General features: G+C 47.3%; 1 protein-coding gene across 1 annotated transcript in view; it reads right to left on the bottom strand.

The window, feature by feature from the left end:
- Positions 1–24,943, bottom strand: part of LOC133344600 (semaphorin-5A-like) — a 150,577-nt gene that overhangs the window by 70,583 nt on the left and 55,051 nt on the right. The window contains 3 exon segments of the mRNA XM_061554604.1: positions 8,837–8,882; positions 9,893–9,992; positions 23,642–23,946. Of these exon segments, the coding sequence (XP_061410588.1) occupies positions 8,837–8,882; positions 9,893–9,992; positions 23,642–23,837 (342 nt within the window). The 5' untranslated portion in view covers positions 23,838–23,946.

Genomic DNA, 24,943 nt, shown 5'->3' with positions numbered 1-24,943 from the left:
AGTTCGACAAAAGTACATCCCGGGTTCAATTCTGGGTTTCAGCCACCTGTGATCTTATTCGGTTATGCACCGAGTCTGTGGTCTTTGCCTGCTCAATTGTGACTTTGCAAAATGACACAATATGAAAAGTGGTTATATACACCTAATGTGGCGTCTTTCATCTCACAAAGGTTCAAGATTTCAGCTTATGTAGCACATAACAGACATTAATTGCTGGGCTTATTCAAATGTCAGTGACCGAGTGTGGAAAGAGGCGTCTTCAAGTGATCGCAGAAGTGGTCTTGCGAGAACATCTTCCGGGGCTGTGCCCTGACACGGTGCCCTGACACGGTGCCCTGGCACGGTGCCCTGACACGGTGCCCTGACACGGTGCCTTGACACGGTGCCCTGACACGGTGCCACGTTACCAATGGTTGTTCGTTTGTCTTATTAGATGCTACCAGCTGTACAGTTGAACATAATTGGGAGGAAGAAAAAACGACAGATTGTTGACTGTTTGAACCAACGGTGGGAATTCCATATTGCCAGACAGGAGGCAATCACTTTTGATCACCCACAGATCTTAGCACTTATTTTATCGACCCTGGAGAGATAATACGCTGAGGCAACTCCTGATCAGGATTCTAATTCACAGCCCTCCGCAGTACCGATATAATCACAGCACCATCTGGCTGGATCAAAGACGATGTCACCGTGAAAACATTCAAATCAAGGTTTTATTGCGCTACTTTATCGACTAATCGGCATTCAGAAACTCATTACTTTCTAAAAAGAGCCCGCCGCCGCAAAAGCTGCCTATCGCTCATCAAAACAGGACCCGCCATTACGATGCGAAGACAGATTTGGGAGAGTGAATAAGACGAACGCCTGATGCCCGCGCGCAAACGCTGTTTTTAAACTCCAAACAGCTCCGGGCACCCACAAGCTCGCGCTCGCTCGCTCGCTCGCTCGCAGAAGCGTGATTGCATCTCCGACGATGTTTATTAACGCTTTGTTGAATGGCCGCATTGTGCCACTGTTAACTTTTCACGCGCCACTTGACGCGTGCAGTTCATAAAGTAAAAAAAAAACAGATCGCCAAGTCACGCGTGCGCCGAAGGCACTCTGTTTCACGCTACCTGCAGACTCATGCACCCGCATTGCCCGCAGTGAGCGCTGTCACAGCGATAACGGACTGGACTGCCCACGCCACTTTGGCAGCCTGGGCGTACGGTAGTAGCGTGCGAGCGTGCTGAGAGGCACGAACGAATGAATGTGGTGGGAGGGAGGTGGTGCATAGGGCCCACAGATCGTTCGGTTGTACGTGTGTGTGTGTATGTTGAACTTCACTCACACCATAGGTAGCTAACAGCGCTAATTCGTGGTTGGTCATTCGACGGAAGTCTATTTTATAATTATTGGTCAGCTGTGCCCATCTGGTTAGAGCACCCAACTCACAATCGGAAGATTCCTCGTTCAAAGTTTCAGTACCGGGGCCAACTCAGTCCATTGATCCTCAGGAGTTGATCGCGTAAAGACCAATTTGTCACTATGTGAGACCCCCGACCACAGCTGTGCGACAGAGACTTAGAAATGCCTCGCGGTGCTTCAATCAAATTTAACATTTTAAAACAAATTCACATTTTTCAGTCAGCATTGGGTTTAGTGAAGTCAAAATGTGGCAGGCAAACAACGTATATATATTCATGTCCTATCGAGGTAATACAATTATTTGTGTTGATGAAAGGCATCAAAAGAAAACCACACAGACTCAACAACATTTTAAATTACCTAACTAGGCAGGTCAGTGACAGAGCGAGCGGCTCGCAATCAGGCATCGCCCAGTCGGATATCATTGCAAGGCGTACTCGACTCAGTAAAAATGAGTGCAGCAGTCTCTTCGTTGGGACGTACTGCTCACCATTGCCAATCGCCAGACTACCTTCTGGCACCAGATTGAAACAAGCGTGTGGTTCAAGGCTCTTTCACTGTCCTTCAGGGACAGCCTCCTGCCTGCAATTGTCTGCGTCAGTGAAGCGAACACGGGGCATCCAAAGAAAGCCCACGACGGCGTGTTACACCAACGGATGTTTGCATGCGTCATTGTCAAGCGGCGCTCGGGCAAGCAGGCAGCTTTGGCCTGACATCTCGCCGGGGAAACAAAATGAGGACACTAAACCTCGAGTGACACTCTCGATGGACGCGGTCACTCTTCGCCGGGCGCATGCCCCGACATGACCGAATCGCCGCGCCGATCTGTCAGGTTTTGTAGGCGATTGTTTAGCGTCCGGCTCCTTCAACCTTCGCAGGTTTGTTCAACAATCGATCCTCGCTTTCCACGTGGAATAAGGGACCGTCAAAGGGTGAGCGGTGGCGCTGTGGTGAGCGTGACACACGACGAACCCGGCAACCTGCGGGAGCTAGCGTCGGTGACGAGTGGAAATCTTAACGACCCGGGAACCCGACCCTCCGCCAATGCACACTGACCAGTGTGGTGAGGTATGGTCAAACAACCCCCACGATCAACACGGTCCACACGGTCTGAGGAGGCCTTCATCCGGCAGTGGAGTGACAAAGGGCTGTACATTATTTATATGATCAATAGAGATGTCTGTATCCTCAAAGAGTCAAAGCTTGTAGCTATCGCCAGCTTGCAAAATCACGTATATTTATTTTAAGTCAGAGTCTCTCCCTGCTAGAGAGAGAGCATGTGCCCGTGCTCATCTCCGTAGGTGAACCTCAGTAAGTCATGGAAATTCCACATTCCTCTGGTGGGGGCCAGTCACTCCATGGACAACCGCCGATGACTTCCCACAAAGGCGAACGAAGATGCTAGGGCAGGATGTGTACAGCACAATCGTTCTGAGAAGAAAAAAAAGATAACCACGAAACGCTGTTAAATGTCAAAAACAACGTTTCGCCCTCGATGATTTCGGGGTCCTCCGTCACTGAATATTTGCTCCACAAATGTCCCTTCACGCGCTCACACAGTGGCCTCGAACCGGACCTCTGGAGACCCACGGATTCAAGATACGAAAGCCTCACTGCCACACACGAGAGCCCGCTCGTTACCTCCGACTCGACCGAGAGCGCTGCCACGCGCAACCACAGGCCCCTCGTCTGGGTGACCGGGATCCAAACCCAGCCTCTCGGGAGTGCAGCGTCAGCGCTAGACACAAGAATTGCCATTCGTTCCCCGAGCCCCCCAAAACAACAAAACAACCCGAAGCCATTGCAGGAATTTACGCCCTCCCTTGGCTTGCGACAGTTTCATCACGGGACAACCCTCGCTGACTTCCCGCAAAGCGGCTAATCACGTGATGTCGGCCGAGAAGGCATACAGCGACGACGTTTGTGACGATGGCGAGGACGATGAGTTGCGTTTGAGCCCCAATCCGAGATTTTGACCTTGCGGCCGTGACAACATTGCCCGCGTCTTCTTGGCGTAAAAGTGCGAACGGAGGAGCCGTCGAGCAAAGCGTTACGAGCGTGCACCTCGGCCCCAAAGTGTGCAGGGGGCAACCGGGCAAAGCAGACAAAGCGTGTGCGTCAAAAAAAAAAAGAAATGCGTGGCTCTGTTTTCCCAAAACAAAAACCAAAAGCGCCATCCATCACTCTCGGACCGGAGCGTGCAGCAGCAGCAGCAACAGCAGCCGCTGTCGTCGCAATGTCCCTACTTTCCCAAAGAGAAGCGGCCATTCTGAAACCACTCGCCACTTGATCCTCACTTTGGTTGTGAGCTCTGAGAGCGAGAGAGCGAGCGAGACCCCTTTGACTTTTTTGTTGCGGAGAAAAAAAAAACTGGTTCTCGCGCAGCCTTTCAAATCCACCTTGCCCCCTTCATTTTAACCCGCGGCAAAAGCAAAATGTCCCTGGATTGTCAAGCGAAAGAGCGTAAAGCCCCGAGATCTGTGAAGCTGCGTTTGGGGAATATATTTACTCGGGGAGAAGACCAAAAAAAAGCGTGCACACATTTGATTCCAATTATTATATTTTTTCTTCCAAAAGCGCCGGGCACAACATGCGTTAATGTTTTACGTGAGTACTGTTAAACGTGCGAATAACTAAATATCACACGGTGGCCATAAAAAAAATATATATTTTCGTATCGGCAAACAACGAAACCACGTTCACACAGAGCTGTGTTCATTTTCATAAATGCAGTCCTTGTTTAAATGTTTGCTTATTTTACAATTAACGTAATTAATACAACTTTTATGCATTTTTGTAGTAAAATACAATTAAACCTTCCTTGTGCTCAGTGACCTTTAAATAGGAGCAAAACAAAACAAATCTTACTAATATAACTGCGCTTTTGTGAAAGGGTAATTTTTTTGCGCGGACATTTTTGGAGACCAGCCCAAGTGTGAAAACCCCCAACAACAACAACAAGAGATAAAGTTACCGTAGCTTTAGGCAGGGCTTCTGTTATACAGCACACGCAGGCTACGCTATTTCCAGAATATGGATTCACACTGGAAGAATCGAATGAGCTGTGTAACTCTTTTTCACAGATGTCCACTATTAGCTGCACCACGTGTCGATAAGCCCTTTTTGAAAGAGAGCTGATGTTTTGTATGTTCTGGCTTTGTCTAATCAAAGAAATCCTTGCGGAGATGCACTGCCCAGTTGTGGTGCTCTCACAACAGTCAATCTACACAGTTTACCCCGTATTCTTGTCTAGGGAAATTGAGTTGTCAGGTTTCATACGGCGTACGGCCGTTTCAAAACGGGCAAAAAAAAGTATTTTGCTCTATTTGTTTGTGCTTCTCCCTTGTGATGGGACTTTGTAGGATGAACGTTGAGATGTATAAGGGCACGGGATGACCAATAAGGTGTGAATTGGTCTGTAATAAGGTAGGGCACTGATAAGGGGTGACAGGAATGCCCTCTGTTCCTTCCCTTCCCCCGCAATTGTTTCCCTTCTGGTCCCTCAAACTCCACACCGAGACACAATACTATTCTATGTTACTTAGATAATTTTACTGCTTTACATTTCCACAGGATGAGCCACTTCATTGAGCTATCATTTGTGGCTGAGTAGTTTCTGAAAATGAAGCTCATAGCTCAGTGGGCTTTACCTGCTAAGATATAAATAGTTTGGTTTATTTGTTTTTTAAGTGATTTGTTTACATTTCCTGTACTTTGCACTCCTATTGTGTTTTTGTCTTGTTTGTTGTTGTAACGTTCTGACCTGCCCCGTGCTCGACATCTGTAAAACAAAAGCTTATTGTATTCCTCCAGTTTAAGTAAACTTTCTGATTCAACTGGACAGGGCTCTCCACAGGCTCAGCCTGACCGCCTCCTAGCACTGAGCGAGCAACTGCTGAGCTTCTGCGTTTGAGTCTGGCAGCCAGCCTCCGTCATTAAAACTATTCGCTGTACGTGGGAAGGGGTGGTGCAGTGATTAACGCACTGCGTGGAAATCCCAATGACCCAAGTTTCACTCCTGGCCGAGCACACAACTGGTAATTGTTAATTAAACCTAAACTGGCCCTTCCTTGAAGTTTGCCGAGTATAAAATGAGTACATTTTATGACCTGCAAAATGGGAGATATTAGGACAAATACATGCTGCACACTCCCTGTGTACCAAGTAGACCTTCATCAGTGCTTGCTAGTGTCGCTTACCCCAATAGTAACTGCTGAAGGCTACGTGGAAGCTCTTTGTATTTTTGTCTGGGGTGTGCAGAGCACCTGGTGGCTAAAACACTACAAGCTGGCGCAGTGGGGAGCCCAGTTGATGCATCTGCCGGTCACTTCAGTCAGCCAACCCATAACACCTGGGCATGTCCTGTGACCTCCTGCCAGCGAGCCTTTGACATTCACATTGCCTCAAAGTGCACGTAGCCTGGCACAAGCACTGTGGCCCTGCACCTCCGATTAGCATGGTTGACTACGTACGGTGCGGAAAAAGTTCAACATAATGTGCATACATTACGTTGTTGCGAATGTGAAATGGTCCTTGCACTCTGCCTTCAATTCGTATCCATCTACAGCATCAGTCGGAATTATTGTCTATCCTGCACCTCCCTTAGGTTGGCTCAGCCTTAAATGAGTGGTCGGTGCGGCGTATGAACACCAGAACCTGGTCACAACAGCTCTTAGGGTGCGATGTTGCCCTTAAATAGATATTCACGAACAACACTTGCCCCTGCAGTCAATAAGGCTAAATGGGGGATCGTTGCCTCTCTGTGTGCCTGGTGTGTGTGTGTGTGCTTGTGTCCCAAGCCTCCATTCAACCTCGACATTTCACCAGTCGGCATCAAAATAAGCATTCTTTCAGCTTTTTCCGCTGCAATGCGTTTTTGCCACGCTCGCTCTGGGAAAGGAATACAGTGAAGAGTAGAGAAGGCTTGCCAGCATGTATCCGTGGTGGTGGTGGTGGAGTAGATGGGGTGATGGTTGGGTAGGTGGATTGGTGATGGGATAGGTGGCGTGGTGGTGGGGTAGGTGGGATGGTGGTGGTTGGGTAGGTGACATTCTGGGAACCGGGGGAATAAGGTCAAGTGAATACCAGGAATGAGGAGAGGGGGGAAAACAATTGAAGAAAAGGAACCAGGGGAGAGGCATACAAAACAAAAACTTGAGGGCGAACGGATTGGTCAAAATCCACCACCGCTCTTGAACCCTTTGTGCATATAAAGTCACAAGCATATGGGAAATCAGTCGTGGAATGCAAAGTTTTAATCGGGCATATAGCGATGCACTTAATCCGCCATCCACATCCCTCCACCCCCCTGGTGATTGGATGAACTTTCAGGAGAGACTTGTTCAGTTCAAGAACGAATAAAACATTTCCAATCGTGTTTTTGTTGACCCATCTGTAATGTTTCTTGTTTGTTTTGACTTGTTTGTGCTTCCTCATTCGCAGCGTTACCCCAACTGTAACTTTAGCATGTATAATGCCAGCATGCAATCAATTTACATCCAATTCAATGCATGCATTGTGAGAGTGACAATCCAGATTAACCGCTGGATACATGCGGTGACACGTCTACGTCATAACACGTGGTCGGTGTTTGTAAGAGTGTGTTTTGTTTGCTGTCCGGGTACAACTGTCGTTAAAAGGTCCGACTCGATCAGAAGGTCGCGACTCAGCCCATCATCATCTCTCCGAGGTTGCCAACATCAAGTACCACTTTGGTCGAAGCCAACAGTAGTTTTCCTCTAGGCAGAATGGCAGCACCTGTAATGTCAACGTGAGATTATCACCGCTGGCTCTGGGCTGCCAAAGGCGACGAACGCCTTCCCTACGGTTATTTGAGTGCTGAGATGCACTCAGATTTTTATTTTTATTTTTTTGGGTTGCGGTTTTCCATAAAGAGTACTCTTTAAAAAAAATTTAAACTGTTGAACCGGCAAAGCCCTATCAGCACTGCTTGAGAGCGTGACCGTGTTTTGAGAAAACCATTCCGACCGTGCGCTCTCACAGGGCTCGCTATCGCAGAGCGCGGCGTCTTCTGCCCGGCATCGTCGGCACCCGCCGGCCAGCGGGCAAACGCGTGAAACCCTTTAGCGAGTGCGACGCAGCCCGTGCGATACGTTTAACCCACCGACCTCCCAGAGTGCCGTTGTCTGTGTTGTGTTTTGTGCGTGTTTTTTTTTTACATTTCAAAAGTCAAAGTGTCTCCCTGCTCAAACGAAACCGAGAACTGGTGCTCATCTCCACCGGTGGCCTTGAACATTATCGTCATCCTAGATTTGAAGCTTTCGTGACTGCAAGGATTCATATACTCTTAGTTCTTTCGGTAAAGTCACGTAGGTAAAACATGAAATTAAAATGAATAAAAATAAAATAAAAATCACGACATGATGTGATGGTCCCACCTGATGACGGAGACTTGTGTTGCCTCCGAAACGTCGTGATTTTTATTTTATTTTTTATTCATTTTAATTTCATTTTTTACCTACGTGACTTTACCGAAAGAACTAAGAGTATCATCTTCATCATCAGTTATGGTCGGTGTGCTCATGAACGAAGGCCTCAAAACCATCCTGAACAAGTGGTGGACATTCCACATTTTGCTCTAACAGGGACCAGACTATGAAGAGAAAAACCACGATTGGATTTCCCGCGAAATTATACTTGTTCTATCAATTCCACGATCGGGATTTGATTCAAGTGCTGTAAGCACAGCGATACGAGGCCAGCTGCTCTGACAGAAAGTTACTTGTTATGTTACACTGACTGTCCTTTCTCTCTGCTCTAAAAGATTGGCCATTGCCTGAAGAACTTAGCCCATTTCTGTTTTATGGCAGCGTTAACAGCGGTGGTGCTGAAGCGTGTTCACTCCACGCATTTACATTCCACAGCACACTATAAAAGTAGAATGCAATTGTGCAATAGTAATATACGAACATAAGCTGTTGTTAAATGGTTGCACAGGAGTCCGTTGATGTAGCCATTGGAATTCAATACACGCGAGAGCCTATTTCCATGGGCCTTACGATTGATGTATTATTATTGTGCATGCTTACCCAGAAAAACCTCACCGAGTCTCAAGACTCTTTTCAGGAGGGTCCTGCCAAGTTGTCACGGTAGGGGATCAATGCTGCTGCTGTGTGTGATCCCAATTGAGGATTTTGCTGGGGGCTCTTTTCCGCGTTGGTATGTTTGACCAATATTGTATGTTCCATTGTATGTTGTATGCTTTGGGGGTAAAACCCAGAGAACCTGGAGAAAACCCACGCAGAACAGGGGGAGAACATACAAACTCCACGCAGATAGATGCCTGAGTCGGGAATCCAACCCAGGCTCCTTCTGACTGTGAGGCACAAGTGTTGCCACTGCGCGACACCGCGGCCGGAATTGTCTACGGTGGAAATCAATGAAATGCAAAGCAGCCGCCACTCACCTGGATGAGGCTGAGATTAGACATGCTGAGCCGGAACAGGTAGTTCCTGCGGACAATGACACACACACACACACTAGGGAATTAGGATAAGGTAATAACAATGCGATGTACTGACAGTGTCCCAGGCCTTTTCCAAACTGGGTTGAGGAATTTCAACCGTTCTCCGATAACGGAGTAGGGCTACGTGGGGGTGGTAACAATAATGGTGGGGGTGGTAATAAAAATGGGGAAGCCGGCATATGTACTATGCAGGCAATGAAAATGTTGGCAATGGTTGTGGTAATTGTGGTTGATGGTGGTGGTGGAGATCGTGGTCGTAGCAATGGCAGTAGTGGTACCAGTGAAGTTGGTTCTGCTACTACTACTATGACTGCAGCGAGCTATATTGATGGTACCGATGGTGTCAATGGGGCTCAGTCAACCTTTGCTGGGGATTGAACTTGTGATTAGTTTCCACTCGGAGCACTGCTGTTGCCCAACTAAACCAAGCTACATCTGGAATTATTTGATTAATTCCTCCACCAGTGCTGAGGACTTGGTCTACCAGACACTGACTGTTTCGTCTCTACCACGCTGTGTTCAACCACCACACTGCAGGTCACAACAACTCACCCACCTACTCACCCACCCACTCACCCACCCACTCACCCATTTAACCACTCACCCACCCACACACCCACCCACTAACCCACTAACTCACCCACTCACCCACTCACCACACTGCAGGTCACAGAAACTCACTGACCCACTCACTCACCCACTCACTCACTGCCCCACTCACCCACTCATTCACTCACCCACGCACTCATTCACCCACTCACTCATCCACTCACTGACTCACTCACTCACCCACCCACTCACCACACTGTAGGTCACAACACTTCTCTTTCTGCTTATTCCCTCGCACTGCACAACTTTGGAATTCCCTCCCGTCGCCAATGTTCCCCAAGCTCTTATAACAATACAAATAACGTTGCTCAATTCAAGCAACGTGCTTAATCGCATCTATTTGCTGTTTGTTGCCGGCCGTTCCCCGTTGCTGGGGGCCTTGCTCACCTGGCTCCAACGATCAGCTGACCCCGGCTGGGATCAAAGGCGATCTGTGAGAAATTGACCGCTCCCGAGAAGGTGAAGTTATGGAGCCACGGGGAGACGTCTGTAGGGGAGAGAGCGAGGAAGTTTTATGAGCGTGGACTCGCTCTGCATTCCAGTGACACGTGTTGTGACCGGCTCGTGCGTTGACCGCGTTCCGCTGTCTGTTTTCGACATTACCGCGAATCCAGTGAGACGTTGATCAGCTGCTATGCACGTACCGCAGTGCACTGCGTCTGTTCACTGAGCCAACTAAGTTAAGTACCGATGTAAAGCTTCTTTCGTGACTGCAGGGATTCATCTTCTTGGTTCTTTCGGTAAAGTCACGTAGAAGGGAAGTAATAAAATAATAAAAATAAAACATAATAAAATTTCGATTTAAAGCTTTCGTGACTGCAGGGATTCATCTTCTTGGTTCTTTCGGTAAAGTCACGTAGAAGGGAAATAATAAAATAATACAAATAAAACATAATAACATAATTCTCACCAGATATTTTTATTTTATTATGTTTAATTTTTATTATTTTATTATTTCCCTTCTACGTGACTTTACCGAAAGAACCAAGAAGATAAGTTAAGTACATTAATGCATTTATTAATGGAGCTGCAATGGATGTTATCAGTTCTCTAAAGACACAATGCATCGAATACGTTTTGATAAGACTAACTACGACTACATTTCAAAAATGTTACCACAGTAGTGAGGAATCACACGTATAGTAGTAGTACTTTCAACATTTTAAAGGTAGAGAATTGTTTTAAAATTCAATTCCTATTCTGCTATAAGCAATGCGTCAGGAGACATAAATTACCGTCCGTAAATTATCACGGCCCGCACCACCACCACCACCACGTGTCAGGCAATACTCACAAGGTCCTACGCCATAGAACTACTTCCAAAATAATTCAGTCGGCCGCTTTATTCATGCTCGGGCACACATGTCGAATGCTCGGCAAAGAGTGTTTGTCACGTGTCATTAAAACGAATGTGTTTTTTTTATTGTTATACTTCGAGCTGGAATACGTCACATTTTTTTGAAACCCCACAGATATCGGAATCTGAATGTTTGTAAATACTGCAGGAGAAATCCGAGGATCAATCAAGCTCTTTTTTTACAGATGTCCAGTAGGGCAACGTGGTAAGAACGTTACAGCAACAAACAACACAAAAACATGATAGTAGTGCAAAGTAAAAGAACGGCAAAAAAATCCCGCAAAACACAAGAAAACTACAACGAAACCATCCCCATCCTACCAGGCAACATAATGGGAGCAGGCGGTGGAACTCTGTGCAGTTTATTGGTGACTGAAAAGAAACCATAAACTCACATTACTTAAACACACACAAAACAAACCTGGTATAACCACAGGATTCTGAAACCGGGATTAGAACGCAGGTTCTCAGCCACCTCGAATTCCATCGTACTCTCAACTGGAGCACATGGCATTGTTTGTGTCTGTGTTGAACGATTATAAGTCCTAAGGACACATAGCGTGTGTGGGTGTATATGTGCGTGCGTGCGCGTAAAGAAATATGCGAAGCTTTTATTGGCTCGTATGTAAATGGATTCAATGTGGGTATGCCATCCATCTTTTTTTTTTACAGCTGGTGCATATAGCAATCGCATACAATTACTTCAGCCATGCCGTTCACTGTAGTGCCCTGCACATTTTTAACCAAAATCCCAAACAGGTGGCAGTTCAATTTGGAATGGCGCAAGCCCATTGAGATTCATTGTCACCATTGATTTGATCTATGTCATAGCAGACCACCAGCCACCCACCTCGCCTTGATTACTGCCGAGAAAAGTACCCCTTGCCCGGACCAGTCACTAGGCCTCAAGGGACACAGAGAAAGGAATGGGAGAGTGGACACAGCTCAGCACCCAACGTTGTGTTTCATAATGGTGTGAGATTGCGGTGTTTAGGTCCCATAATGGCCCATTAAAGTCCACTCAATGGTCCGTCAGTTGGGCCCATCAGTCATATGGATCATTGAGGGCCTCAAGCAGCCACTGATTCACCCAATGGCACAGAAGGAGGACATAGAGCTGTGCTTAAAATGTTCTCAGGTTTTAGATCTGAAACTGACAACAGTAGTAATAGCAAGGCCACCGTGTTAGCCAAGATGTGCTGTGATAGAGTGTTTGACTCGCAATCGGAAGGGTGTGATTTCATGTTTTTTGTTTGGAAGTCAACTTTGGTCATTTATCCCGTCTAGGGTGGCTAAAATGAGTAATCTTTTGCAGGGAAGTTAACTGTGGCCATCCTTGGAACCTCATTTGCCAGTAAAAATATGATAATTGTTTTTTTACCCTTCTATCTGGCCAACCTATGTGAGACTAGGCTCTAAGGAAAGCTATCTCGGGTGTGGACCAATCAACTTAAAGGACAGTGCATACATTATCAGAGTTATGTTTTTGTTTGCATTATGACTGCAGGTATTGTGGTCTATGTAAACATGACTCCTTGTAAAAAAGGTGTCAGTTTTGTTGCCAGATAGAAGGGTAAAAAAACAATTATTTTGTGGCCATCCTGTGAAGTTGCAGACACCCACCATGAACATGTGGATTGTGCGTAACTGTCTCAGGGCCACCAATGGAAATAAGATCCAGCCAAGGTACATTTATGCATGAGGACACTTTTATTTTTTTGAAGCATGCAGGATTTTTCTCTTGGCCCTCTGAAGATTGTCTTAGTTTGGCTGTAAGAGCCCCGGGGTTTTCTCAGTAGAGCTTGAGAATTTTTAATATACAGATATAAAGAACCATGCATCTGCCCATCCACTTGAATTAAAATTGTATCGCCCTCCGCACCAATGTTTTCCTGCAGCATTTGTTCATGCATGCAAACTCTGGGTCAGTTTTGACTTTTGGAGTCTCATCAGTCGAGCTGGACACGTTAAACAAATCCTGCCGGTTTTCCTGGTATTGTCAGCAAGGCTTATCGACCTACACAAGGGGGCTCGTTAAGTGCAAAATCAGAAAAATTGTGATGGATTATTGGTAATAAAAACAAGACTCTGTCTTTGAAAACAGTACAAACTAAGATAACACTTGTCCAGAATGTCTGTAAGATTGAAGGTCTAAATTATTATGATGCTATTTTATGTATGGAGTTTTGCCTATTTATTATTTCCCTTAATTCTCCGTGATGGTGAACAATGTAATCTATTTATAGATCATTCGTATAAAATCACATGTTCTGAACTGCCAGGCTGTCTAAATTATATAGCTGTAAATTGATTTCTCAGGAGATATGACAACATAACATAATACATAAATAAACAAGCAAGGGACTGTTTTACCAGTGAAACCTAAAATAATATTTTGGTCCATAAATTTATTAGCTGCGATATGGAACAAATATTTATAGTCGTGAGGATTTACAGTTCAAGTTCATCAGACTGATAAATTCCTTAACTGCAATCGTGCACGCAGACTCTACAGATACGCGCGGTGGCCTTTTAAAACGAGCGAATTCCTACCGGGGAAAAACTAAAAGTGACTGATGGTGTGGTCACTGTTGCATCCTGCCTCAAAATACACGCGCTATTTGTTTCAAAAACCATAATTGCAACCACACAGTTAAAGTAAACCCACACCTTGTTCCCCCCCCCCCCCCCAAATAAATTCCAATGTGTTTTAATTTTTGGAAACCACACCCAAGCAGTCACTCTGAAATCCACATTAGATTTTTTTTTGGCGTAAAAAACATTTGCACAGCTGTACAGTAAGAGCAACACATCTGCCAGTTTACATAAGGCCCTTTTTTCCATAAACAATTAAAATATAAATGTATGTATATACATATTGCATTCAATATCCGAGTATGAAAATGAACAAATATACACATGTGCACAATAACAACGCAAACCTGCCACAATCTCATGGTTTGTACGCTCCACTTGCAAGGCAAAGGTCACCGGTTCGATTCCAACTCTTGGCGGGGCCGTTGAAACAATGTCGAGGTTTCTTAAACCTCCCTCACCCTCCGTCCACCGAGCAATATAAGCATGGTGGGGTTAGGTGTGAGTACACCCACCCCTTTCCAAGACGTCTGGCCAGTGTAGGATGGGTGAAATATACCTCTAGAAGGCCCATAATGTCCCATTAAAGTTCACCCAGTGGCCCGTCAGTTGACCCATAAGTCATATGGATCATTTAGGGCCACTTTTGGAGACGCCTTTCTTCAACGGTGTTGGAGGCCCTTCCTACAACAGTGGCACGACAGAGCAATTGCAGGGCTGCAACTGTACCTTTACCCATAAATGCAACATAAACGCCACTTAGTAAAGCTGTGGGAAGATTCATGCCAAGGTTTGTGAATTCCACCACTAGCCTGCACACATTGAGTCACCATGAAAGAGGCAAAAGGTATGTTTGGGAAACATTAAATGAAGACCATACACAAGAAAGAGGGCCATGACTATGGCTTTTGGGAATTCACTAATGCCCGCATGGGTCTTGTCAACGGATGTCAGGAGCAGGGATGAGTTCGGGTTAATCACGGATGTGAGTCATGTGGACAAAATAGGGGCTTGGAATGTGAGACAATGGAGAGAAATGCGATGCCCAAAGAAACACGTTACACCAAGCAGCTATCTCGGCTCAACATCTTTTGCTGTACACATTCAAGGTGAGAGTAGTTTCCAACATTGCAAATGTATATAATATACAATTGTGGTGAGAGCAGTGGCACAGTGGTTTAATGCACAGCAAAATGAGCCCTGCCACCCGGTTTTTGAGTCCTGGTCGCAGTACCAGTGGTGAGTGATATCAGTGGTGAGTGATATCAGTGGTGGCGTGTGGAGGTGCACGTAACGTGCTAACAAACGCGCTCTGTAATCCGTGTGGTGAAGGAATCACACTGCCCTCGGCCTCCGTCGTAAGCTGACCGCATGTGCTTCACCAGACCGCTCGTGAAGCTCACTCATCGCACCTCCGTGGTAGCGCGCTCAGCTACGTGCGGTGCGAAAGATGTTCAACAAACATACGAAGAGCGCTAACCTCGAAATGAATATATACAACGTTCCCCACCATGCAAGAGAAGAAGAAAAAGGAGGCCGAGGAGGAAAGTACTCTCACGAAATCTGCCATGCAAAGTTCACGTCAAACTCAAAAGTGTTTCCCCACTCAAATAAATGTGGGATGGCGATCATCTCTATTTGTGGCGCTCAGTCAGCGGTGGAAATACTCCATTCCTATTCGGGAAGGGAGATATTGACCCTGGAATGATGATAAACTCGATCAACCCTCGATATACCCAAATACGAATTTCCCCATGACAATTTAACTCACAACCTTGCCCACAGATATGGTGAATGTTATTTATTTTGGGTTCATATGCGACGTCGTCTTTGTTAATGTGACTGGCTGCACGCATTCTCAATGCGGCACGGAGAGTCTGACAACAAAAGGAGATGGTTTCAAAATCAATGGCCGGAGTTTTTTTGTTCAAGGAGACCAAGATGACCGTTTTTTGTGGATCCTTAAGTGAGTTTCAATTTTTTTTAAGTGAAGATCGATCAAAAAAATAAGTATCCGTTGGAAGTGACACCCGAGGGAGAGAAAAAAGCGAAGAATGCAGAATAAGTGGGAATATGCTGTTAGAAAACATTAAATGCCGAAGCTATGCGTTTTGGGAAACCAGAACGTAAAAAAATCGAGAGGAAAGCGATGACTTGTGAGAGTTCACAATTACAAAGAAAAGCTTAGAAATGTATCATCAGTATCTTAAATCGGACAGTATTTGTCTTATGAACAGGCTGGCACCTGCGATAAGAATGGGGAATTTCCACCACTGGCTCAGGTTTGCCAATGAACACAACAACCATCCTATGCTCGGTGGAGAGTAGAAACACTGACTTTTTAAAAAGTAAAAATCTAAGTGATCCCAATCGTGTAAAGGCCGCTCTTAATAACTATCGGCTCTTCAACTTATTTTTCTCCTCACATTATGCTGCGCCAAAATGCCCAATTCGCTTCTTACGTTCGCCAGAAGCAGCCGGCGAAATGCAACGTGTATTTAAGCGTCGGATCAAACACGTAGCATTTCCCACGTCCGCGCGTGTGAAAGACAGCGAATGCGATCACACAAATCGGTGAACACAGGATGGAATAGTTTTACGTCACGTGGTCGACTACGGCGCTGCAACTCACGTCAACGGGGCAATAGGGCTGCTCGCTGGCGAGATTCCCCGCAAGGTTCCGTGCACATCAGCGGTGAGCCCTCAAGTGACGCACCTGACTAACGCAGCCTCAGATGCCACATTTCTTCGGGGCTCGCTGCTCCGCGGCGTGGGGTTAATCACCCGAGGCGTCGGGTTTTGTTTTGCACGAGCAAGCGGCGTGCCGTGCTCGAGCGGATGGATTCGCCATGGGGTTACGCCTTCACCGTTTCTCGCGTGCGTCCCAGAGCAGCGGAGGGAAGGCTAGCGTTGCAGTAAATTAGAGAGCTCCCACTAAACCATGGCGGGAGAAACAACTAAACATCCTTCACTGCCGACGGGATAAATTGGGCAATGCGCGCACACACACACACAACACGCGCATTTACAAGACAGAGACACCAATGCGGAGGCCATTGTCGGTGCGAGTGCTGTTGGCGAGCACCTATTAAGGGCGGCACGGAGGCACGGGAGGCCCAGGGTGGCCAGCTCCAGGCACGCCCGGCCGCCTTCGCCTGCTCCACAGTGACGCTGTCAAGATACTGGGCCAGGTGCTTATTTTAGGCTAAGGCGACCTCGAGCAATCCCAGGAAAAAGTAAAAATGTGGAAATGGAAACCGGTGCTGTGTTTTTGCCGGGAAATGAACTCGGGATATTGGCATCGCGGTCAGTGTCTTAGCAAAGCGCTCTCCAAATACATCAACACGCGCATGACATTTATTACAATGATTCGGGAGGTAAAGCAAATATTTACCAATCATAGTTAACGACATAATCATCTGGGCAGTGGAGCAATATCTATCGTTGTTCTCTACCTCCCGAACCATCACAAACCAGCACTGACCAGCGTGGAGAAGTATGGTCAAATCACCGCCACGTCCTCCACGGCGTGGGGAGGCCATTGTCCAGCAGTCGATTGACAAAAGCGCTGTGCATGAGCCAAGCATTTCCCCATTCCAGAATCACCTAACTGGATGCTGCCAGATGAACGCAGACTTTCCGTAAATAGCCCTCGACCATCAATAGAAATGAGCACAGTCCCATGTTCATGTGAGCGTGCCAGCGAAATGACCTTGAACATTGCCGACAATAACAGAACAGCAACACATCTCATTGTGGAATACCCCATATACAATTCCTAAAGGATGTAGCGTCCACACACCTACACAATGTACGATATGCAGTTGTGCATATGGGGGATAAATATTTCTCTGACTTCTCATGGTTAAGCACTGGGGTTGTTTAATGGGTGTCAGTCAAGCTAAGCGAAGTCACACCAAATATTTTTCATAGTCGTTTAATGTTCATGTGGTCATCGTTGACCTGACTTCAAGACTAAAATTCACTCAAACACACACACACACACAAACACGTGCGTGCGGTGTATTCACAAGACATCCGATATAGGAAAGGCGGATTTGAACCCAGAATCTCTGCTATGTTGGCTCAGGGCATAGCAACGTTTTACGAAAATCACCCAGCTTGAGTTGAGTTCATAAAATGCTGCTCGTTTGGGCAACACTAAATGATGAGGTCCTGCCTCGCGTGGCTAGGAGAGGACAGACGGTGCAATAGGTCGAGGTTTTACCCTTTCTGGCAATAAAACGTGAGTTGTGTTAAGATGTTCAAACACCAGGAATCAAGTTACTGCATTAACCACGCATGGTATTGGCGGTAAACATGGATGCAAACACGCTCCGATAATGTGGGCATTGTCTTTGAAACTGATTGGCCTACACCAGAGACGGCCTTCATCTTCTTGGTTCTTTCGGTAAAGTCACGTAGAAGGGAAGTAATGAAATAATAAAAATAAAACATAATAAAATAATTATCACGACGTTTCGGCCACAACGCAAGCAGCCGTCCTCAGCCGTCCTCAGGTGAAGACCAGCGTCTCTCCGACGGACCTGGTCTTCACCTGAGGACGGCTGCTTGCATTGTGGCCGAAACGTCGTGAGAATTATTTTATTATGTTTTATTTTTATTATTTTATTACTTCCCTTCTACGTGACTTTACCGAAAGAACCAAGAAGATGAATCCCTGCAGTCACGAAAGCTTTAAATCGAAACAGAGACGGCCTTCTTTAGGGCCCAGTCTCAGACCAGAGAACAACGCCAAAATACGAACAGTGCAAAGGCAATACCACTAGCAGAGTATTTATAGCTCTGAGTGAGAAGCTATTTCATGGGACCTGTTTTGCGAGTATGAAAGTATTATCAGAGCGTTTGTGTTTGCATGTTCACCACAGGTACCATGTGTGGTTAATGCAGTAAATTGATTCCTGGTGTTTGAACATCTTAACACAACTCCTGTTTAATTGCCAGAAAGGGTAAAACCTGTTTTTAAAATACTTTAATACTGCCAAAAAAATATCCCACGATGGAGCAAATAGCTCTCAGGGCTCCAAGCACCCATCAATGGTGAAACGCTGTTGCCACTTTGATATTCCCGAACCCTAACCCCCCTTGTCGAAGAACCCACTCAGAGTTTTGTGAAAACACTGCTAAAAAGCATGTAATGTTCTTGTAATGACAACACAAAAAGTTTAATGAAAAAAATCAAGTTAAAAAGCTGTTTCCCCGAAATGTCGAGATTACCATGCATTAGTCCAAAATGTTACTGTACTTACTCCTAATCTCTCTCAGCTCTGTCTGCTTGCGCGTTTCAAATTCAAAACGTGACCGTTTTGTCAAAGCCCGAAAACGCCTTTGCTCCAGCGCATCACGCTGTCACACGATTAAATGAATTTTCTCCCCTCCCACCCACGCCCCCCCCCCCCCACGTCCTGCCCCCCCCCTCTGTTTTTGAGGTGGGGGGGGGAGTGCTTGGAGGCTTCGCCAGATCGTATTTAACTCCTTCCACGCCGGGTCAACGGGGTCGAACGCCTTCCTGGGCCGCACAGTCATTGCGCCGATGCAATTTGGCTCACCGTTTCATCGCCGCCGCTCCTAATGCGGCGTTTAAACGTCGCGGGCACGTCGGCGCTTCCGCCCGCCGGGTGTGGGAACGGCGATGACGGCGGCGGCGGCGGCGGAGAGAGACCTTAGTGGCGAAGCGGTCTGCCGGAATCGCGTGCCAGACACGTCGCTCTCAATTCAGAGCCTCCCGTCCAACAGATTCACATCGACGCATCTCGCACGAGGGTCTGGACTTTTTTTTTGTCGCTGTTTTCATCAAATGAGTAAGCGTCCCTTGCCACCTTGGTTGCTTACAAGAGTGATGGCTGCAGGCTGGCCCAAAGCTGTTAGTTGCCATGACGTGTCTTGTTTCCTTTGTAAGTGAGAGCCAGTGACATCGGAAGAGGCCGGGGGGGCCTGGCCCTTTTCAGTGTCAAAGTCACCTGTCTAATGAGCGCGTCCGGTGATTTCACCACCTCGCCTCGCTATTTTCCCCAAAATTAATCACATTTACACGAACACACAGAGTCACGGAGTCACCGTGTCGTCTCCCGGCTCCAGCGGTTACGTGGGTGCAGCCGTGGGCCCTTGCTGAGTGAGCGGCAGTCTCTCCGCAGGACAAACTCATATGGTCGTCTCACAGGACGGTGCTCATCATAGCACGGACATATGTCTGACCCGCCCATGCTGGACATCTGAAGCTCATCGGATTCCTCCAGTCGAAATAAAGATTGTGATGAATAAAAATTACATGTCGCCTAACTTTTGATATCACTTTGCCATGGCTTTATTGAACTTGCACTCTAGTTTGCTACATTACGTCCCTTTTCCCCGAGTCTCCCTTGAGTAAGAGACTTTTGGTTTCAGTTTACTCTCTCACGTGGATTATAAGGTAATCCATCTGCCTGACTGTGCCTCGAGGAAGAATAGACTGATTAATTCCCTGCTCAGGATTTCAACTCACTCTTGTGAGTCAAGCGCTTAATCACGGCACCACCATCCCAGATTTATAAAGCCATCTCATTACTTCCCGATTCACCCAGGGGCAGCCAGTTCTGTACGTATGTTGAACGTCTTTCGCACCGTACGTAGCCACCCGTGGCAATCGGAGGTGCGGGGGGGGGGAAGGAATACAGGCACGCAAATTGAAACAATGTGAAAGTGTCTTCTTGGTTCTTTCGGTAAAGTCAAGTAGAAGGGAAATAATAAAATAATAAAAATAAAACATAATAAAATAATTCTCACGACGTTTCGGCCACAACGCAAGCAGCCGTCCTCAGGCGAAGACAGTGTCAGACGCTGTCTCCCCGACAGACCTGGTCTTCACCTGAGGACGGCTGCTTGCGTTGTGGCCGAAACGTCGTGAGAATTATTTTATTATGCTTTATTTTTATTATTTTATTATTTCCCTTCTACGTGACTTTACTGAAAGAACCAAGAAGATGAATCCCTGCAGTCACGAAAGCTTTAAATCGAAATGTGAAAGTTTCTTAAACAACCCGCCCCCAGACTCTGCCTGAGTATAAACGGGTTCACCACTGCTATTCAATTGCCAGGAGGCTGGTGGTGGGGTAAAGTGTTGAGCACTGTCATCGTTTCCAAGACGTCCGGCAAGCATGAAAGAGTAGGCCAAGTCACCCTCGAGGAGGGCTCTCGCGAACTCCCGCTAACGGAGGTCATTCCGCCGGTAGTGGACAGAGCAATGGAATTTCAGGGCTGCCGCCTTTGCCCAAAGTTTACCTCCTGCTCCATTACGAATGCCATTATATATAAAAAAAAATAACAATTCAAAACATGTTTTGAACGAATAAAAACTCCACGCGTCTATCTATATTTCCCGCTGAACAATCATGAGGCTCTTACCGAGCCTTGATTCCTGGTTACAAGCGTATTGCCTTGATTCCTGGTCACAAGCGTATCGCCTTCCCAGGCGTATAGACTCGGCTGCACTGGGTAAGGAAAACAATCGGGTTGTGAGGGCTGCATTAGCCGCTGAGATGCGGGTAGGAGCTCGGCTTCGGCTGTGTTGCCACTGCCAAATGCATTTCATCAGGATGCAGCAGTGGGTTTCTCACTCGCGCCACTATGAGGGGCATTAACTTAACGACACAGTGTGTGAGTGTGTGGGGTTTGTTCACCAATCTCACACGGGACTTGCTACCAACGCAGGTTGTCTCGCGTGACCTTGGTCTCACGTGACCTTGGTGACCTTGGTCTTTTATTTCTATTATTATTTCTATAATTTTTATAACATATTTTATTATTTATTTACTTTTTACCTACGTGACTTTACCGAAAAAAAACTAAGAGTATGAGACCTTGGTCTCGCGTGACCATGGTCTCGCGTGACCTTGATCTCACGTGACCTCTTAGTGACCTCTTGGTGACCTCTTCATTTTTCACCATCTATCCACGCAGGTTGTCATCCCGTCAGCCGGCGTGGGCTGCTCAAGTGAACGGCGTCTTGCGTGACCCCCCCCCCCCCCATGTGAGGAGGGCACACAGCGGCAAAGACACCGCCCCCAGTGCCGTCTATCGCTGTCCCCTCGACAAGCCTCTTAAGCCCTTTCTCTCTCTCGCTCGCTCTCTCTCCCACTTTCACGACGATTTTCAGCTGAAGCAGCTTCAAGATAGAAGATAGCCAAGTGAGCTTCTGAACACCTGCTACTCACAATGCAAAGGGACATAAAGGACCTTTTTTCACAATAAATCATTCACAGTCACACAGCCTCCCCAGCATCCACTCTCAGCAAAAGCTACAACAGAATACGGATTGTGAAGGAGACAAAAGGTCTCTCCTCTCTCTCTTTCTCTCCAGACACAGCAACTCCCTAGCACTGGCTCCCTCCTTTCTCACGTCCACCATCCAAACACGCCCCCTCCCTCCCTCCCTCTCTCCCTCCCTCCCGTCCAACTCGCTAATGCGGCAGGCCCCCTTACCGATCCCCAAGACAGCGTAAATTCCAAAACAGTTCGCGCTGATCCAAACGAACAATGCCGCTAAAAAGAGCCGCTCTCCAAGTTCGCAAATTGGCACCGGAGCAGATTTATACCTGCCGCTTTCAAAAGAACCGCTTTTGTTCTGCTTGTTCGCACAGAGAGAATGCCCGTTTGGATGTTGGAAGCCCGCTCGCCTGCCGCCGCTGCCGTGTTCGTATTTCAACGTGAAGAAATTTCAATGTTAACGTCTGAAGAGCCACCCGTCTGAAGGCTTCATAGCGAGCAATGCACAATGAGTGGCGTTTGGAGTCTGCGCCGAGCAATGGACGACATCTCCAAGGTTGCCTCGACCTAAAACGAGCAATTGAGTATCCGGTCGCAATGCATTAACACCGGCGCTGGAAATATCAAGTTAGCCAGGCGTGATACTGGCCCCAGAAGTCATTATCGATCAGGCTGAAATCATCAACTGACTCCAACTGAAAACCTGATTTAATAGCAAATGGCTGAAAGCCGGATTCAATCCCAGGGTGCGAGAGAGTCGGAGTGAAATTGTCTCCGTGTTCAAATTAGCCTCAGGCGGCGGCTCAAACGGCATCACCAGCCCTGGGTCAGAGAGGAACGTTTCACATCCCAACGGAGGCACCGATCTACGGGAGAGGCGCCGTTAATTTCACATGGAGCGGCACTTGATTTTTTGTTTTTAGAAACTTTGACAAAATGATGGGCCGAGTCAAACACCAACCGAGAACCTAGAGCAACCGTCTTCTGAGTTGTGCCCTTCCAGTTGTTGATCGCTCAAATGCATGACCAACAAGCCTCACCGATTTTGTCCCTTCTTTTTCTTGTCACGGGCCTCCTGCTCGCGACATTCGGCAGATTACTAATCAGGTTGTTCTCATCCGTGGGAGGTAACTGAATGACCATTAAAAATCGAACATCTTCCAGAAATAGAATATCCATGACCACGCAACACGAGGGTCGCATCACTGCCACGCCGGTGGTCGTGGCTGCGCTCTCCAATGTGATGTCGGGTTTGCGTGGCGTGCTGCTCAGCAAGACCTCCGATATTTCCCTCTACGTGCGGGCAGCTTCATTACGAACCGTAACTCTGCTTGGCAGGGCTGGCTACAGACGGTGCGGAAGAAATTCAACATACACACGTACGCATTACATCCAGCCAATAAATCAGAGCTGCGCTACCAAATTATCCAAACCTATCTTGAGTGTTGCTTGTGACACCTTCATCAGATGACCGTGGCTGTGAATGCCGTGACTGTAAAGTCGAGCGTGTGCAATAACCCTCACGATGGGAAGTTAACTTGGGTAGCAGGAGAAATTCCACACCACACGGGGGATATTTAACAGGTCGCGCTTATTACACACAAAGTGCTTGCCACAAATGAACCACGATACCTCGCTGATCCCATCAAGGAGCATAAACCGTCACGAGAACTCCGGTCACCCCCACAGCGGCTTTTGGCTGCTGGGCCATCGAACAAACGCGGTGGTCACCGCATCGCGCGGTGCTTTCACATACACTTCAGCGGCCGTCTGGAACGTTCTTCCTTCCGACATTAGGAAGCCACTGGAACTATGCACCATCAAATCATCTCGATTTAAAAAAAGAACTCATTTCTGAAGAATCGTCGTTTTGCGTTTGCGCCCGCTGCACCACGCAGCCACAGCCGTGGTCTCTCCCTCACCTGCAAGGCTGGAGCGAGGGTGCTCCTTGCGAGCGCATTGCTCCGAGTCCTGCGGCCCGGCCCTGCCCAGCGCTGCCAGGGCCACCAGGCACACGGCGAGCCTCGCCAGCAGGGAGGCCGCTGCATGCGCGAGCGACGGCGGTGGCGGCAGGGGCGGCCGGTAGTGGCCCAGGTGGGGCGGCCGGGATGGCGGCATCGTGCCCGGAGCGGTGGGCCGGCTGGCGCGGGAGGGGGGGCGCTGCAGGGTGTGTTGGGGGCTGTGGCAGCGGCAGTCACCCAGACGGCCGCATTGTAGACAACGGGAGCTACAGAAATGCACAGAAAGACAAGCCCTGTGAATTGTAGATTCATAGGCAAAGGCACGGTCGAGTTTGTTTCATTTATTTGACCGGGACATCTCAATCGGGGTACGAGTCAAAAAGTCAGAGTGCGACGGGAGCGGCAGTCAACTTCAAAAGCAGTCCTGTGCCGACGATGGAAGTTCCACATTTTCATGGCAGGCGCGAGCATATCCATATGTTGACCACTGTTAACTGCTTTTAAAGAATTTCTAAATGAATTTATCCTGCGAGGTTTGATGTGCTGAGTCAACTCCAGCGTGGTTGTGAACTTGCAAATGTCCCACCGAGCCTCAAAGGGTCTAACCAAGGCGCAACCTGGCTGTGAGTGTGTGCCAAGTCGTCTTCCCATTTGCAGAATGGATGTTGGTGAATGCAAAGTCGCAGTTGCACTGCACACATTGCTATGAATATCGCAGGACAAAAAAAAGCTGCTGACAAGGCAGCTTCAAATTTGATTCTGCGATAATGAGCTAGCATGCCGATACCGCTTACATTCATCATCACGGATAGAGTATTAAATTTCCAATCAATTACGAGCTCTAGTTATTCATAGAACATGCACATTGTTCACTTTGGTATGTCCTTTACAACCTCAATTTCGATGGGAATTGGGTCCCATATTTATTTGTGGCAATAAATTTGCAATCTCCCCTTTGCAATTACGTACAGTATAACGTTGAATACTATTTCCAAATGTTAGCAGGCATTGAATCAAATCTACATTATAAACTAAAGTTATGCCACTAAGGTATCGTAGTGAAATGATGAGTAAGAGTCACAAGGTGGCGAAATGTTAACTACCTCGCCTGGTATACAGGAGGTCGTGGGTTTGATCCCGACCCTGATGCCTGCTGCTTTATATTTATAGTTTGCGTGTTCTTCCCGTGGTCGTGTGAATTTTTCTCTGAGTCCTCCGCTTTTCCCTCCACATTCGAATCATGCGTTTAGAGTGTTTGGCTGC

Source organism: Lethenteron reissneri, chromosome 20 (genome assembly GCF_015708825.2).
Source record: "Lethenteron reissneri isolate LAM-NWPU_2019-01 chromosome 20, ASM1570882v1, whole genome shotgun sequence".
Lineage (NCBI taxonomy): Eukaryota > Metazoa > Chordata > Hyperoartia > Petromyzontiformes > Petromyzontidae > Lethenteron > Lethenteron reissneri.
The sequence above is the reverse complement of the archived record's forward strand: the minus strand, read 5'-3'. Positions and strand labels throughout refer to the sequence as shown.